Source organism: Sphaerodactylus townsendi, linkage group LG05 (genome assembly GCF_021028975.2).
Source record: "Sphaerodactylus townsendi isolate TG3544 linkage group LG05, MPM_Stown_v2.3, whole genome shotgun sequence".
In the NCBI taxonomy this organism is placed as follows: Eukaryota; Metazoa; Chordata; class Lepidosauria; order Squamata; family Sphaerodactylidae; genus Sphaerodactylus; species Sphaerodactylus townsendi.
The window spans coordinates 82,159,965-82,178,430 of NC_059429.1; the positions used below are offsets into that span (position 1 = coordinate 82,159,965).

General features: G+C 43.3%; 1 protein-coding gene across 6 annotated transcripts; it reads right to left on the reverse strand.

The window, feature by feature from the left end:
- Positions 1 to 435: 435 nt before the first annotated feature.
- SMIM29 (small integral membrane protein 29) lies at positions 436 to 10,905 on the reverse strand. Of its 6 annotated transcripts, none has more exons than XM_048498495.1 (6): positions 10,800 to 10,905; positions 10,518 to 10,619; positions 7,505 to 7,676; positions 5,155 to 5,180; positions 3,799 to 3,904; positions 436 to 1,351 (listed from the first exon to the last, which is right to left on the reverse strand). In XM_048498495.1, exons 3-6 carry the CDS (start codon positions 7,613 to 7,615, stop codon positions 1,289 to 1,291), a joined length of 306 nt encoding a protein of 101 aa, XP_048354452.1. In that variant the 5' UTR covers positions 7,616 to 7,676; positions 10,518 to 10,619; positions 10,800 to 10,905; the 3' UTR covers positions 436 to 1,288. The 6 variants fall into 6 exon arrangements, with proteins under 6 accessions (XP_048354452.1, XP_048354451.1, XP_048354454.1 ...); XM_048498494.1 differs by lacking the exon at positions 10,800 to 10,905 and adding an exon at positions 10,704 to 10,759; XM_048498497.1 differs by lacking the exon at positions 10,800 to 10,905 and adding an exon at positions 10,721 to 10,745.
- Between the last annotated feature and the right edge of the window lie 7,561 nt (positions 10,906 to 18,466).

The window sequence follows — 18,466 nt, forward strand, 5'->3', positions numbered from 1 at the left end:
TCTACATTCTTGAGCAAGGCAAGGAGACAACAGCTGCAGCCTGTCTTATGAGTATGTCTTCAGTAATCTATTTGAGGCCTGCAAGTCCGTCATATTTCCACATTCTGGTTTTGTTTATGGCAGTCAGCCATTACCTAGAACAAACAATGGATCAAGCCAGTATCGTAGTGCACAAAGTGGCGAGATAACTCGCTACAAAATGCTTTTTCATAGGAGGAAGAAAAAGGAGGGAAGCCAAAGGCACACCAAGCAGTCCCAATATGTATTTTTGCCCAGATTCACCAGTCCAGCAGCTCCAGACCCTATACAAGGAGCTGTTATTCTTCAGAAAGGCACAAATGGCTCTTCATTTCCTCAGTTTGCCACAACAAGGATAAGTGTGGGCAGCTGGAGTCACAAAAGGCAGGCACAGTGCATGAGAGCTGAAGCTTTAACTAGAGTTTGGTCCTATCCATGGCTTGTTTTATTTACAAAATGTACAGTTCCCATCAAATACAAAAGTCATCAACATAGAAAGAAGCACCTTGCTGGAGGAAACTCCTCCTCACAAATACATTCAGGCCCCTTCTGGTACCTGCTTACCGCTGCAGGTACTTCTTGGCCCACCCCCATCACCACTGATCTGCGTCACTGGCTCTGGAACTGTACAGAGAAAAGGATATTAGATTGCTTCACCCACAGGTCTGAGCTGGACATTTGTATTTGCCTTTCCTGGATCCACAAAGGGGCACATCACGGGAACCCAACAGCTAAGTGATCATGCCCATTATGAGCATAGGTTAGCAGGCAGCAAGATGGGCAGTGGGGGCAACGAGCAAATGCATTATCATGTCTTTGCAGCCACATCTTGGATGCTGCATCTGCATGAAGAGGAAGTCAGTGGGAGGGAGCTGAGCTGCTGAGGACTTCTAGCCTTTACTATAAAGGCCATTCAGAGGCATTCTCCATGAAGTGGCAGCATCTCCCCTGCATCCATCCCAAATGCAAACCAAGAGTTGTTGTTGATGTGTCTTAAAAAACTGTTCCAAGCCCAAGCATGCAAGGCTCCAGCTTCCTAGGCTCATTCTATGCACCTATGCACAGTTACACCTGTGTTGAGACCCAGCAGGGCAGGCACTCACTCGCCTTCTTTCACCAGGAGTCAAGGCAAAGGGATACAGTAGTGAAGTGGAAAACAAACGCAGCAGGTTCAAGGTCCAAGGCATTTGGGAGCACTTCCAGTTGGCATGCATACCAGATAAGCGAGATCATTCGCCCCAAGCCCTGTTGTCAATCTCTTTCAGTTGCATTAAGCCTTCACATCTGCAAACGAAGCACGATAGGGCTGGTATCCTCCCCAACCTCGCATCACCTGTAGCATGCAACAAACATGTGCGTGGTCATTTATAATATCCATTGGGGCCAGTGATTTTTCAAGCTCCATTTTGACTCAAGGGACGTTTAGTCTATCAGCTGATCTGAACCTTCTCAGCAGTGGGGGGGAAACCAAGCCTTTATAATCAGAAGCTGCTGCCTGTCTTGTGGTACGCGTTATCTGGGATTTTTCTGATTGTGTTAGATTAGCACAGCTTTTTGGAAAAACTTCTACTGCAAAGGTTAAAGAACATTTGTGTTTTTTAAAAAACAAGTCACTGTCTATTACGTAATCCCTAAAAGGCCCACCCATTCCACAGTTTAAAAGTCCAGTTGGAGTAATTTGAATCAGGCTCACTGTTAATGCACGCAGCATACACTGATCATACACAAAAGCAACATGCACATTTCTTTGCAAACCAGTGGTGGAGCTACAAGGGGACGGGGGTGCGCCGTGCACCGGGCACACGCCTGAGTGGGCACAGAAAATTGCCCCCAGGCCCCTCCCCTTTCCCCTGCCCCCCCTTCCCACACTTACCTTAGTTACTTTCCTTTTCTTATAATTTTTTTCAGACTGCAAAAAGGCTGTTCACAGTAAAAATGGGCTGAGGAACTACAGTTCCCATCAGGCCATTTTTACTGTGAACAGGCCTTTTTGCAGTCTGAAAAAGTTCTAGGAAAAGGAAAGGAACTAAGGTAAATGTGGGAAGGGGGGGAGGAGGGGCGGCATTGGGGGGTGCGGGGCACTGTGGGGGGCCATGGGGCGCCGAAAATATACACTGCACACTAGGTGCAGTTTGGCCCAGCTACGCCTCTGTTGCAAACACAATCCCTAAACACACTGACCTAATTTTCAGCCAGCCTTCATGTGACCCATCAGTAACATTTTTAAAAATGCTTGGCTTCCTCTCCATTTGCCTTGTTCACATTCCTTACATGATAACCAAATACTGGATATCTGCACACATCTATGGGATTGCAATTGCTTCACACAATGGCTCTCAAATTTCTGGACACTACTCTCCCCTTTATTTTTAAGAGCACATTTTCTGAACTCCAGGTAAGGAGAGAACAAATGGTTCTACCCTCCTTAATGCAAGCTTCCTTCTGCTATTTTTGTAAGATATTTAACAAAACTGTTAAATAACTTTTCTGCCCCCAAAGGACCACCAAGGCAGCTAATTTGAACCTATAGGAACAGAGCAAAATTTAGGACACTTCCAAGCAGATGCCTTCATGATGGACCCTACACAGGAACGATGCTACACTTAATGTTAGCCAAAAGGCTGAGAAGCAATCAGGAAATACGCTAATCTACATCATTAGTAAAACTCCAACAAGGAGAAATTCACCTTTTGCTTTTCAGCGCTGCTATGTGTCCTCAAACAGATCTAACTTACTGAGGATTCAAGGGATTAAGAAAGGGAAAGACCATAACATGGAGATGGTGGAAGAAAAATATTTAAATCAGGCAAAACATTCCATCTGGAAACAACCCTAGATCAGCTATTTTTTAAAAAAACCTCTAAAGACTGTAGTAGAAACAGGAACAACAGTGCCCAGACAGTGATCAGTCTGCGGGCAGCACCCTCTAGTTCACTGGCCTTCTTTTGTAATGATGATGGAAGTGACGTGGCTTCCTTTTCCACAGTTCAATTGCCCAAGCTTTGAAAGCACACGTAAGAGTTGTCAGGAAGAGTGTAGAGGGAAGGGACTAGCACCCACTGAACACCCACAAAATGGGTAAGGGTTAGAATCCCATGAAGTTTTTCTACTGATTAAAGAATTTCAGTCAGCAGAGCATGATCATCTCACAAGCCCTTTTTCTATGGCCCCAAATTGCCCCCAGAATATAGCTCCCAGGAAAAATGGGACCTCCAGGAACATCATTTGAAGGCATGACAACCAGCAAGGGGGAGGGGGCAAGAAAGTAAAATCCTTCTGTCAGCAGAAACACACTTCAAAATCAAGCTCAAAGGTGTTTCAACTCTTGTATCAGCCTCTCCTGTGGCTAAATATAAAATCACAGACAGCTTGGCAAAAGAAGCTCTGGTCCCTATGGACCAAGGAAACCAGCCATAGTTTGTCCAGATGGTCCTTTGCTGAGGTTTTGAAGTCCTGTATCCAGCAAATGTGGTACAAAGCACTTATGCTGTCACTCCCTCTTTTCCCAACAGTAATGGAAGTATTAAAACTTACTGCAAATATAATTTTGGGGGCTGGGGGGGAGATTAGTCCTAGCCTACATGTTTTGTGTTTAGTAAAGATGGACACAAAGAATTGCTAAGGTGAACAAACCAAACAGAGGTTATTTAAAAGATGTAGCATTGTGTTTGTCCTTGGACCTTCCACATTTAAGTCAAGAGATACAAAAGACACCTCTCCTTACAGCTGAATTCCAGGCTTTGATTTGTAGAATGGGGAATAAGTCCCAAGAAAGATCACCTTAGTGTCTTCAGGCTCCACTAGGAGCTCCTGTTCTGCTTCATGAAGTTCCTCTGCAGGATCATAGCTATACATTGGCAACAAGTGATGACGTAGCCGGTCATACCTAAGAGACAGAATGGCAGATGTGACCCTCTTTTCACACATGGTCCTTGTCAGGTTACAGACTAGGTTTGCCTTCTCGTAAACAGAAGCCACTTCTCTAAGGCAACCTCAAATCTCTCCACCTAGAATTAACCTAAATTATGAGGTGATCTCTAATTATTATTTAACAACTTTTTTTCCAATAGTGCAAATGTATCAACACTCGTCAGCCTTCACAGTACAAAGCCTCCACTGCAAAGCATAAATACATTGTAGATTCTGACATGATACTGGAGAGCTCTTCAGATAGACTCACACATTTTGCTGGTATATGCATGAGCCTTGGAAAAAAGCTTTCTGCTTCTCCCTTCCCCATATCTGGCAAGATAATCTGTAATTTTTAGTTTCAAGGCAAACCTTAGTTTTCTATTATATCCCAACTAGTTTATAATTGCACTAAAAATCAAAATTCCAAACTAGGAACAAGTCATTGGTTAGAGCTCCAGTTTACAGAGCAAATGGGAGGAATAATAAATTTTTACACACAAGTAGTTAGGTACGGTAATGACAAGTCTTTTGCCTATAACTTTCTTAGAGGACTGTCTTACTTCAAGTAAATACAGTGTTTACTAACTAGTCTGCTCATGTTTACCCATGTAAACAATTTGCAACCTAAAAATCATGTCCCTACACTCCAAATTTGTAACACTTCCCCTGTTTGTTCCAATCAGATTCTTGCTCACCTGACAACTAGATGAATGCTTGTTTACAAGCCTGGTAGAGATTAAATCTCACTCTGCAGAACTCGTTAAATTCATTCAAGAGTTTGTTCTTACACTTTTTGGTTTAAAAATGTTTGACACCAAGCTGAAGGATTATCTTTTGGAAAAAAGAAGGGTGATACAGTCTACTATGCATGGCAAGTGTTTTCTCACCCGGTGAAAGCTGCCCCCATTTCCAGAAGCAAGTTTCCAAGACAACTCAATGGCCAAAGCAAAAGGGCAAGAAAGTACTGTATGCTCATTAGAACTGTCCCTCCCCTCGCCCCCTCTCTAATGATAATTCTGCCTCAGATTACTTAATGGACTGGACAAAGCATAAACATAGGCATGACAGTCTAAGTTACAGCTAGTATCAGGGCACAAAAGCTCCTGTGTTCTTATGATGACTCAAATGCTATTCTCTACCAATGACGTTGGTTCTGAAGGCCCATGTGACCAGAGCTCTCAATTTCCAACCTCATGTGACTTTTCTCCCAGCACAGACTCTTACCTCCTCTTCTTCTGAATATACATCATCTGCAGTATGAAAAGAAGAAAACGTCTGTGATCAACAAAACAGATACAGTCTATGGCTATTTATTTACAGTATGTCTTTCTTATGGACACTCAAGACAAATTGCACTAGGGATCAAAGTGGCCAGATCTGTCAAGTCTAGTTAGAGGCCAGCTTCAGGTCTAAACTGCATTTAAAGAAAGTATTCTTTGCAGCTGCATTAACTTGCTTCTCCAACAGTAACACTGGTTCCAGCATAACCCCAAGGCTCAGCTGAAGTCTGTCAAAGATGGGAAGCAGGGTATCCTTTAAGATCTCTACCTTCCCAGCCAGCATTGCTTTGCTCTTGTGAGGATTTAGGCTCAATTTGTTCAGTCACAGCCATCTAACCACAGTGGACAGGCAGCCATTTGAAACCTTTACCACATCCCTGGGAGATTTGAAAAAGGAGATACAGAGCTGGGTGTCGTCAACATATTGATGACAGATAACCCCAAAACTACAAATGATATATAGAGATTGAACAGTATGGAGAATAAGACTGTGCATGTGGAAACCGATACTTCTTACAAGAAAAGCAGCATGGAACAAGACGTGGGAATAGCAGTGCCAGACACACCAGCAACAGAAAAAGCAGTTCCTGCATGATTCCATCCAAAACTGTAATCTTAGCAGTGGAGTTTTCACTAGATAAGCATTCTCCCAGGTGTATTGGGAGCACTTGGGAACTCTGCCCCTCATGCCAGAATAGCAGTGATGATCTTAAGAGAAGCTGCAGGTAGCATTCCCTCGGCCTTTTATGATACCATTTTTACCACTGTATCACTGCTGTGGGCTAGGCAAAGGACATTTGCTCATTTTAAATGCACAGTTTCTGGAAACAAGGGACATCACACAGGACAGATTTTGTGCATTAAAAGTGGCTCACTACATAAACCACAGCAGAGACATATTTCAAATTCCCTCTGTGAAGAAAAACTGGTAGTACTCTGCTACAGACGCCCAAATACAAAATGCATGTTTAACATATATATTATACACACTACACTCAAGGAGAGCAGTCATCTCTACAGTACACAAAGGGTCCAATACTTACCCACTTGCTACTTATACACATGTAAAAGGGAAAACCATAATTAGATGTGCAGCTTAGCTAACATTTTAACGCTGTCCTTTCTTCTAAGAAGCTTAGGGTAGAGTGCAAAGGTCTCCTTTTGTGTTATCTTCAGGTAAGCTAATCAGAAAGAAGACTATTCAAAGATCACCCAGCAAGCTTCATGGGCTGAGTGTGGATCTGAACACAAGACTCTCCAGATCTGGGCCAACATTTCATCATTACAGCCACACTAGCTCTCACAAAGAGAACAGCAATAAAATTTTTACTTTGGTGCCGAACCCAACACACAATTCTGTATACTCCATTTTGATTTTCAGGATGGTAGACATAGCTCTCCTTTAACCTTCACAACATCCCTGTGATACAGACTAGATTGGCAGCAACAAACCCAAGGTCGCCCAGCAAACTTCATAGAAGACAGAGGATTTAAACCTGGTGTCTCCATATGCTAGCCTGACACTAACCACTATACCAGTCTCAGTTTTATTATAAAATCTCATTAGAAGCAACCCTTACACTTCAGCATAAGATTTCAAACAGAAAGGTACATGACATCTTCCCAGAGCCAGCTTAATGTTCAGCATAACCCTCCCACAGATACTAGTACCAGCCAGGTTTTCATAAGCTTTTGTCATGCATCTCTTGCTAATGCCATCAATGAGGTTCTATCCACCTAAGCTCTCCTTCTGCAAAAAATGGGAACTATTTGCACTGCAGGGGGGAGGGATGGAGCAGGAGATGTTCATCTAGGCCTCTCTTGTGTATCGGAAGATAAATTATTTGGGAAGAAAGTGCTCCTAGGATGGGAACAGAGAAGGTAGTCAAGACAAGCCTCTGCAGACCCCAAACAATCAAGCATGATTCCCTAAGCAATCTCCTGCCATTCTCCCATTTCTCTTAATGGAACTCCTATGGTCCCTGAACTGCTCTTCTAGCCACAAAACAGGTGGAACCAAGTAAAGGCAACCCAGGAAACCTTAATTGAGGGTCATGCTGTTCCATATGGGGTTTACTCTGGTCTGCAACAAAGCTACTACTGCAACCCAGAATCAACTGCTATGACATCAGGAATCTGTCCCAAAATCAGCAAGCTCTACCCAAGCAGACCACCAAGGATTCCTATGGAAATTTCTGTTCCTTCCAAAAACAAATGTTAGTGCCACATACATATTCTCTTATAGTGCTAAGGTGCACAGGTTAAGATTGAGCCTAAAAAGCAAAGCCACTCACCACAGCCATGATGATCCCAACCACAGTGATAAGGAAAAATGGCACCAGAACATAGCCCACCAAAGAGTCGCTGGTTGGTTCAGGAGAGGTGGGCAGGGTAGTGTTATTCATGGCATAGGAAATCGTTGCTGACACAGGTCCAGAGAAGGAGCTTTGGTCTTCATCAGGAAGTCTGCCTCACAACAACAAACATTGAGAGATTAAAACACATATTATTTGTTTCAACAAGTTTCCATAATCCACCACCCCCCTTTGCGCTCTTCCCCCCACTAACAGCAGCTGTGCATGACAGGGCAACAGAAACCACAGGCACACAAAGCATAAGCCAATCACATGTCCTCGCTCACATCTGATTCAGTGCTACAATTGCAGGGAACTAAACTCACTTCAATGGTATTTATTTAGCCACAAGGCCAGACCTGCAGATAAGGCTTAGTAAGTGAGGAAACAGATTCTTTACTATTCCCCCAATGAACACGTTACTTCTGAAGATGCAGTTCCAAAACAAAGTAGCTAGAGAGAAAGTGTAAAGACAGAAGTCCTGGCAAGCTGTTCTAATCAACTGCTTTCAAGTTGAAACCAACTCATGGCAATCCCAGGTCCCATGGAGTTTTCAAAGCAAAAGATGATTTACCACTGCCTACATAGGACCCCTATTATCTTTGGTGGTCTCCCAATCAAGTACTGACCATGGCTGACCCTATTTAGCTTCTGCCTAGTCTAGGCTAGTCAGCCTACTCCACTAAAGAAGCTCTAATGCTTTCCTCAGGGGGAAAGGCAGCAGCCCCAGCACTTGTTTCTGTGAAACCTTATTACCCTTTTATGATGTCCTTCTCACTAACCTAAACTGGAAGCTTATGTCAAGTCAAAAGAAGAACATGACATTTCTAGATCAAATTGAGAAAACGGGGACTTCCATTTTATGCCTGAAAGGAGCACAACCAGTTTCCCAATGCTAAGTTACCAGCATTTAAAAATAAAAGTGCTTCCATGTGATTTTTATCAAGAGATGAGGCAGTAATGTCTTAGCAGGGAGAAAATAGGGAACTTTTCAAACAGGTGAGGGTAAGATTTCCCAAAAGGTCCTGCTCCTTAAGACATATCCTTCCTAAACATAAGTGAACCACAGGGCTTTGTACCATCAAATGTACAGCTGTATAACCAATGAGGAAGTCTGGCTGCACAAGTCCCACACAAACCCTCTCAGGCAACATTTTACTTTCAGCTTCTTCAACCATTCTAAAACGTGAGAGTAAAGTCTGGGCGTAGGCATTTGGGCCTAATTCTTTCTGTACAACTTCATGAGAAAGTTGTTCAAAGCTGCTACTGAAAACTAGCCCTCCTCTGTCACGTCCGAAACAACGTGCAAAATTTTATGATTGTAAAAACTTTTGATCTGCCTGTCTGTACATAACTGTGCATCACAGGACTGGCTTGGGTTCAGGATGCCTGACAAGTTACTCCCCATCCAGAAGGAAGGGCCAGCCACCCTAAACCAGGGGTCTGCAACCTGCGGCTCTCCAGATGTTCATAGACTACAATTCCCATCAGCCCCTGCCACATCTCCAGGGGCTGATGGGAATTGTAGCCCGTGAACATCTGGAGAGCCACAGGTTGCAGACCTCTGCCCTAAACAAAGAGATAAGCAGCTAACTGCAGGGCTTTGTATATGACACACATGAACACCTCTGCATCTCATTGTACACTAACATCTGCACAAAAGGCAACCAGAACAGGCCAGTACATGTGAAAAAAGGAACACCAAGCAGTTCCTCTTTACTAGTTTGTTTCTTCTGCAAAGATCATTGAACCATGCCCATGACCAGTGGAGGGATTCAAATAATTTAACAACCGGTTCCAAAATATCTCAATTGTGGGATTACAACCAGTTCTCTGAACTAGACAAAAAATTAGCAACCTCTACCGAACTGGTGCAAATAGGCTGAATCCCACCATTGCTCATGACTGAGAAAAGAACACACTTATGCAGATAGCCCTCAGTGTTGAAGAAATAAAGAGAGAGAAAACTAGCAGGGAGGGCTGCAGAACTAATGTAGGAAAGTCAGAAGCCATTTTACAAACACCTACCAATTAAAACATATTAAGTAAACAGTGCTCTGACTTAGAAACCAATAACCCCTTAAGAAATTCAGGATGCCACATGCAGGGTCCCTGTTTTCACCCTCACAACAACCCTGCAAGTTGTTGGATGAGCAGCGCTTCACATTAAGATCACCTGTTTCATACTCAGTCACCACTTCTCAGTCACCACTTCTGTCCCCAGTTCCTCAGAGGCTGACTCAAAAAAGTTACTATGAAAACTAGGAACAAAAATATGTGCTTCTCAAACACAAACTGGTATTTGCTTAGCAGTTTGGCAATTCTACGGGCCTCTCTTACATCATAGCTTTCCCTGAAATCCCAAGTATAGCAACTCACCTCAGAATGCCTGTGCTAGTTAGCAAGGAATCCAGCCCCAGGTCTGTGAAACTGCTGTGAGGGGGGAAAAGGTCCTTTCCCTACTCCCAGTAAGAACTACCTCAGCTGTTCTGACAAAATGTATCAAAGTAGGCCAGTGACTAGCTAGGGCAGGACAGCGTTTTAAAGCCGAATTAAATCCACCCCTTCAAAGCAATTACCAGCGCAGACCAAAACATGTTAACACCCCCACCCCCCCTCTCAAGCGGTAACCAGCCTTCTTTCCAGGGCTATTACTGCCTTGAGCAGAACGATCCTTAACACACTGAAACAATTCCCACTACACAAAACCGGGCTCATTTCAACAGAACCAGGGTTCGGTTCTATGCATGCCGATCTGTGAAAAAGCCCTGCTCAGTTCAGCGACCTGACTTCCCAGTAAATAGACCCACGATTGGACTACGCATCTGCAAAAACCGCGTTGGGCCGGAATTACTATATGACGCCGCCAAAGCGAAGGTTTGCCATCTTTGCCAATGCAGCCGGGTAAGGATTCGAAACCTGTTCCGCCGCTTCAAACACCAGCCGGGCTTACCCTTCGGCGCTCTCGAGGACTGCCACAGCCGCTCCCAGTAGAATCACTCCCCAGATGGAGCCATCCTCCTCCTCCCGCCAGGCCACGCGCCTTCACCCGGCCCTGGGAAAGAAGCAACAGACAGGAGAAGCTAACGATGCTCCACGCCTTCCTCTCCCCATCTCCTCCCAAGCGGAGATTCTCTACCTCCTCGGCCAGGTTACCCCTTGTTTGCATTGTCGCAGTTCCCAGCCTGCACCCCGGCGCGCCACCGAGCGAGCGAACCGTCCCCCGCCTCCTCACCTGCGCCCCCGGCAGCTCACGCCCCTCTGCCCCCCACCAGGAAAAGCCGGGAGGCGCGTGACTGACAGCTGAACAACAGCAGGGCGGAACCTCTGACCAATCTGAGACCGGCGGGGCGGAGCCAGTTTGCTATGGAAAGCGGAACTCGATAGAGGGCGCTCCCCTGCCATGTGAATCCAACCAAGAGAGAGACGTTGGACGTTAGGGGTCTTGATCATTAGTACCGTCTGCTTTGGAGCTGATCGGCGCACGCAGGTTTCTGCAGAGATATTTTCAGAGTCCTTAAGGGTACTTATTTACTTGATGAACTTAACTAGGGAGTACTGTACGTCCCCTTGAACCAGGTATGGTTAATTTTTGAGTAAATACATGGAAGATCAGGCTGTAACTGTGATTATTGTTGCTGATTCATTGCAAAACCAAGAGCCCTTGGCAGGAGTCAGCCTGAAAATATAAGTTTAATTTAAAATCCCGAGGTGCCCCGCTCCCCATTTTAGTTTCTGTAGCTTTAAAACAGCAATGTTTTCAAGCTTTTTCAACCATTGCTCTTACCAATAAAGGTAAATATGTGTCATTCAGCTTGGGATACGGTTAGCAAAATAACAAATATATACCAGCATTAAAAATAACTCACAGACAGAAATGAATTCATCGTATGGTCTTAAGGTGTTTGTGAATGAATTTGTTGTCATACTGCTCTAAAACTGGCAAGTGGGGTTGAGAAAGAAGCCAGCATTTTGCCCTAAGCACCAGCAATCATTCTTGTTTTTGAAATCACTTGTGCATTGTGAAGGATAGGAAAATTGAAATGTGATCATAAATCAGTTTACCTGCATAGTCAATAGTCATCATCAATCAGTTAAGAAAGCTGATAGGTGTGCAATTAAAACTGTATCTTCTCCTTAAAACTATCTGCTGAAACATGCATAGGCCTATCTTTCTGGTTTTTCACATGTACACATGTACATTGACAACTGCCTTTTTTTTGATAAAGCGCACCAGCAATGGGAGTGCAGCTGAAAAGCACTCCAAGTGGCACATATGAGTTTGGTATTGGGAGTGTCACTAATGGTCGATTCCCCACAGTCAATTATGTGATACTCATGCTAAATATTCAGGTTTCAGCAAGAACTCCCCACTGCTTAACTCCTGAACACGGATTCATCCCGGTTCTGGCACTCCTTCTCCCCCTTATCACATGTTTTTTAAGAATCTGCATGGAAGTGCACCTTTTTAAAAAACATGCGCTGAAGCCGGATCAGTTGGGAGGATCAGGGGACAGAATCTAGGTTTATTATCCCGCTGTAGGGAGTGACTTGGAGCCTTCCAGCCAATCAGAGTGCAGTGGCCTGTGCCCAAAGTGCACGCAACCCTTTATTTTGTTTTGTGCCAGCAAAGGCTACGTTGAAACATGGCTACGTTGAAACGTGTTTTGACTTGTGTGCCAACTGTAAATTGTAAACAGAAATTAGATTGTCGGGTCAATGAATCTGCGTGTGTAAAGAGTTTATAAAATGTCAAAGCCACGCATAAACATCACTTCTATCTATGCATGTGCGTGGTGACGTAGCTGTGCAAAAAAGTTTTTTTAAACATTCCCGCCCCAACACAGTGCAACAGCCATCAGGAGAGCTGCTGAGCAGATCACATGTTTGATCGTGGGGAGTGTTGCATTGCTTGAAACTGCAATAGACATCGAGGTCTTCACTAAACACACACTGCAGTGGGGAAGGAGAAACCGCAATGAAAAGGTGCGGCTTCTTTTGAAACCTGGTTGTATCCAGCTTTAATTTCTCAGTGGGGAAATGGCCCTTGTCAACCATCAAATGTAGTAAACAATGGAGGAAGTGGAAAGGATCCTACTACTCAGCCTCAATAAAGTTATCCACCTTAGGCAATCAATGATTTACTTTGAGAAAAGTCTATGCAACTGCCATGTATGAACAAAACTTGGCTGGAAGAAGCTGAAAAGCTGTCATCTTCTCCTGATTAACCATAGGTAGATATGCTTTATCAGCCCCAGATTGGGAGAGGCGGCTGTTCTCTTCTCTGAGTCTTGCTCTTTCTACAGATTCCTGGGACAAATAGTGGCTGATGCTGCTTGTATGTAGCCTGTATCAGATACCACAGGTAGGCTAGAGCTTCTGCTGGTTTACCATCTGCCTAGTTCATCAGCATGTCTTGACTAAGCAGAGGCGTATCAGGGGGAAATGGGGCCTGGAGATAACCCCTTCTCTGGGTGCCCCCCACGCACTCAGGGGTGGGACTTGGAGGTGGGGCTGCCAGCATTGAGAATCAGATGGTCCCAGGGCTGATTTATAGAGATGTATGGGAGACTGAAGATGTGAACAGGATTCTTAGAAGTTTGAGATCAACCCACCACATATTTGTATGACCCTTGCCCTCTTCTGGCTGCTTAAATCTGTCAGGGGGTGCTAGCAGACTGGGGTTGGAAGACCTCTACGAGAAGAGCAATGGTTGCTCCTGTCTTGAAGCATGCAGTGGTGCATCCACTCCTACAGAAGCCTATGCTGGATCCAGTACTGGCAGAAGGGTTGGGTTGATCCACGTACAGATCCCTCTATTGTTCTCTTGAGATGTGGCCTCTTAAACCTCGGATATGTGCAGCCACACCTCCTTTCTGTGTTAGTTACTTTACCACAAGCAAACCTAGCAATTGTCATATTCTACCACATCCCCATTCCCCACCCCAAATAAAAACATTGACATCTACAGCAAGAATACCAATCTGCAGTTGCAAGGGACTACTGCACAACCTCTTGACCAAAGCTGCAGACTCCAGCACTAGCTGCAGCAGTCAGCACATGGGCAGCAACTGCATTCACCTTAAATACCTTTAGGAGAGCTCTTCCTGGCCAGCTGTCAAGCTGATTATGCCCTTTTCAAGATAGCAATGACAGGAGATGTGTGCATAAATCCGCTACATCTTTCTGGATCGGGGTCCTAGTACCTACCTTTCCCCCACCTTCCGATTGTCTGGCATTTAACTCCTATTAAAGTGTTGCTACCATCAAAACTATTATTATCTGCTCCCAGAAACACAGCACTTTGTTAAAACAGCATTTATATTGCTCCAGACACATACTAGCAAGACTTGTCTTTTTGTAAAGTTGCGCCCATTGTTGACTTTCCTGCGGCAGGAACTGGAAAGAAAATGTCAAACACAACTTTACAAAAAGGCAAGTCTCGCTAATATGCGGCCGGAGCAATATAAATGCTATTGTAGCCATGTGCTATATCTCCTGGGGCAGATAATAATGGTTTCGACAGAAGTGGCACTTTAATAGGAGTTTTAAATGCTGCCAGAGAATTGGACTCCTTACTAATGCGGGCACATACTGCTCCGACTTCTGCCGGAGAATGTACAACCGCACTGTCAACTTAATCCTGAAAATGGTATAATACAGTTAATGTCTCCTACTCCCACCCTCACTTGCCCCCGACCAAATGAATTTACTGCTTTGCCTAAGCTGAAGGCTTGGGAGGAATCAGGTGAATTCACCAGATCCGTGGAGTACTGTAGAGGCCAACAGCTTCTGCTGCAGGGTGCTATCCAGCTATAGAGTCTTAATAAGGATCAGCATTTGAAATGCAATTTGTTCTTGATCCAAAAGAAACACATGAAAAATACAACCTCTCAAGCTGAACTGAAACAATAAAAAATTCATTTCTGTCATTCATGACTATGGGCTCACAAACCTGTGGTCTCCTCCCCCAATTTAGTAGCTTAAAATTAACCCCTATATCCATGAATAGATGTTATGTCATCTGCAATCAAAACAAGCTGCAGGCAGTAAATATGTCAGTAAAATCAGGACACTACTACCGTTCTCACTATGCCTGCTGTTACTTTCAAGGCAAAGAAGCTGTTATGTTTGATTTTCTTATTAATATTGCAAACTTGCTTGCCCAATAAACTTAATGAGGTCATTCACTCTGGATTTAGCAAACAGATTTGAGCTGGCTTTAGTGATTTTCAACAACTGGCATTCACAGGAATTGAAGCCAGATCTAATCTTTTCAGTGACCTCAATGGCTTGGGGAGAATCAGATTCCACTGGCAGCAGCTGAATGCATTCAGCACAGTTCCAACACTTATACATTTATCCATACATCTGCCAAGAAATCCACAGGGAAAAATATATATTTCAAAGATGTAGGGAACAGAAGGCAGATGGCTAAACAAGACTCACCAAACAAGCTTTCATATTTAGGCTGGCTTTTAATAGACAGAATGTAGGCATGGGGTACTTTTGTTTGACTTTTCTTCACTTTTTTCCTTGCTGCTTTTCTTGCATTATGTTTTCCACTTGTTTCTACCTTTTCTAATTTCTAGATACTGGATGATGTAGAAATCTGACCTGCTGGGGCATTTAAAGCCCTTCACAGTTTGGAGCAGCATACCTTTCAGACCCCCTCGCCCTATATGAGTTCCCAGAGTGGTTGTATGGCAAGTTTTTCAGTTGAAAAGAGCAGCCTTTTCTTTTCTGTTGCAATTGCCCAAGTATTTGCAACACTTGTTCCACAATCTTCTGATGAGGTTGTTTCAGAAGACTTGCCTCCACTGTTGTGCATACTGAGTCTTCAAATTATTTTTTTAATCACTATACTTTTATTGCCGTTGTATGTATTTTATTCTTGGAAAGGTGAAATAAATACATTTTAGATAAATAATGAGATTATTGCCTCATGGCAGATCTGAAGGACTAGTTAGTATGGCAGATGTTGGCTTGGATCCAAACATTTCTGGATACTTTAAGAATTTCTGTCCAGTGCCCATGAAGCCGGACAGCTGCATCTGGGGTGACATATTTGGACTGCCAAGGGTCAGTAGAGGTGAGAAACTCACACTCTGCTGACAGCAATCCTTCCATACATATAAATGGCTCACTGGATTCAAGTACTTACCTGGAGAGTAGAGGAAAATGCCAGGTAAGCATCAGGAACTGACCTGTTTCCCCTTAGCCAGGAGAGGCTGGCAGTGCCAGGTATGCACATTTAGTCTTTTCAAAAGGTAGAAAACACCAGCAACTCTACTCCCAGCCAACCCCTTTTCACTTTACTTTTACTCTAGAAGCAGTGTTCCATTTCTCTGAAGAAGCTAAGCTTGTCTCTCCCCCACACTGTGTGTAAGCAGCATACAGCAATCATGCTGTTGTCTTTCAATGGGAACATGTAGAACTTTGGTACAAAGGCTTTCAGACAACAACTTCCCAATGACATAGGATTAAAAGTTAGTTGAGGGAGCAAGCCTACAGATTAACCATACATGTAATCACAGATGCCTAGGATGATGCAATTCGAGTGATAACAATTAGCATGCATGTATCATTTTTCTATGATACCACTTTTGACATAGCTAGCTCCTTCTGCCAGTTAAGAAAGTGCCCCAGAATCAAATTGACAATTTCTACTGATATCAAAGAAAATAATGTGAAAATGTTTTACAGGTGGTGTCTAATTCCTTCATGATTATCCAAAATGTACCAACACTGTTCACCTCTTTGTTGGAAGAGATGGCACTTTCTTCCACTGTTGGTGGACTTGTTCTAAAATTACACGATTTTGGGACACAATACAAAATATTATAGAAATCATATTAAATTACAAGTTTGAGAAACAACCTGACCTATACCTTCTATCGATCTGGGACTCTAATGATGGTATATTACAAAGACACAAAACACTCCTTTATTATTTAATGACAGCAGCAAGAGTAGTGATAGCCAGATATTGGAAGACGTAAGAATTGCCATCATATGATGAATGGCTGTTAAAAATTGAAGATTACAGAACAGCGGACAGACTGATAACTTTAATGCACAAAAAATTTCTTGATCCTTTTTATAAAGTATGGGATCCTTTAATACAATACCTATACAATTCTGACCCTCAAAATAGAATCTTATTGTTATCTGCATATCTTAAGATTATTATTAACCTATTTATTATTATTATTTATCTGTGTGTGTGTATTAAGTCAGATTGTCTGCCAATTAATATGTATTCCTAAATGATAAAATTTTTAAAATGATTTAAAAAAAAGAAAAGAAAGTGCCCCAGAACCATCTACACACAGCACTCTGTCCTGCCTTTACTTGAACAGTACACAACTTTTACTTGGGGAAAAGGAAAGACCAACTTCAGTGGCTTTTTGTGACCCTACATGCTACAGTTCCCTGCTTCACTCATGTTCCAGATGGAGGAGCAAAGATCAACTGCAGAAGAGCAGAGCACAACACAGTGTTCCCCTTCCCCCAATTCCTGGCACATACCTGTGCTGTGCCCAGTTTGGCTTGTCAATGCCCATGCTGGATTCCTGAAAAGCCACTATGAAAGCAACATTTGGGCATGCATTTCTCAATGGCATGCAGGAGACTTTGTCTGGAAAGTGATCGTATTTCCCTTTCTAAACCCACGAGGCTAACTAAAGACAGGGTCAAATTCTAGCAACTAGGGATGGTGATTCAGTAAACTTGTGATACCGCTTTTGACATAGTAAACCTGAATCACCCCCCAAAAATCCCACACACACACCCCAAAAATTTCCTTTTTACTGAAAAAAAACCCCAGATTATTTGGCAGAGCCAAATTAGCCTGGTGCCAAAATCTGAATAGATTTCAGCATTTTCAGCTTTTGCCTGCTCTGCTGTGGTGATCTAGTGCTGTAGCACTTTATCACTAATCTTAGAATGTTCCCCCCAAAAAACAAAAAAGAACATGCCAGAAGAAAAGGAAGCATCCCGACATTTTAAGCAGCACACTTCAGTGATTTAGAGGCACAAGGAAGAAGTGAAAAGGGGAGAAAGCAGTTTTCTTAAAATATGACTGAGCCCTGGGATGCCAAGAGGACACAAGCTGCTTTGTCTCAGAAAATTTTTAAAAATCCATTAATAGCCGGGAGCCAATATGGTTGTGTCTGAAATGACACAAAAAATCCATTAGCAACTGGCTGCTCAAATAGATTATAAGGGCAGTTTGAAAGGGCCTATGTCTATAGATAGCGCTACAAAAATCATGCATCCATTCTTCATGGCACTACCACAGTGCAGAAATATAGTTCCAAACCACGTATCATCATGGATCCTAGCAATCTTTGTGTTAGGTGTAAAGGATAAAGAATACGCAGGGAAAGAGAGAGGCCCTTTTAAACTTCGAGACCCCGTTGGGAGGAGGGCGAGAGAGAGATATGTAGATTTAAAGGATCCCCACACTATCCTTCAAGCTAGGGTAAAGGGATCTTCTTATTTTACTTCGCTGCCACCATAAAAATAAAATAAAACTAGAAATCCCCCAAACTGCTACTGGTTTGCCAAAACATTAAGGATCCCACCTCACATACACACACTTGGTCTGAGGGAAATGTCCTTCAGAGTCCCTTTAACAAAAATGGAGGGAACTCAAAAACTGGCTGGGAATCTAGTTATGCAGACAGGCACACACAATCCTCTCACACATCAACTCAGGCTGGCACAGGGGTAACTTAAACATAGAAAATAGAATTTATTTTGAGAACTAAAGAAAGGTTTCTTAAAATACTGACTCACAGAGGTTCTTACGCTTAATGGTTTCAGAGCTTAAGATGTTACTTCAGATTCATATGCACACAGACACACGCAGGTGTCTCTTAAGGGAAGATTTAGCTT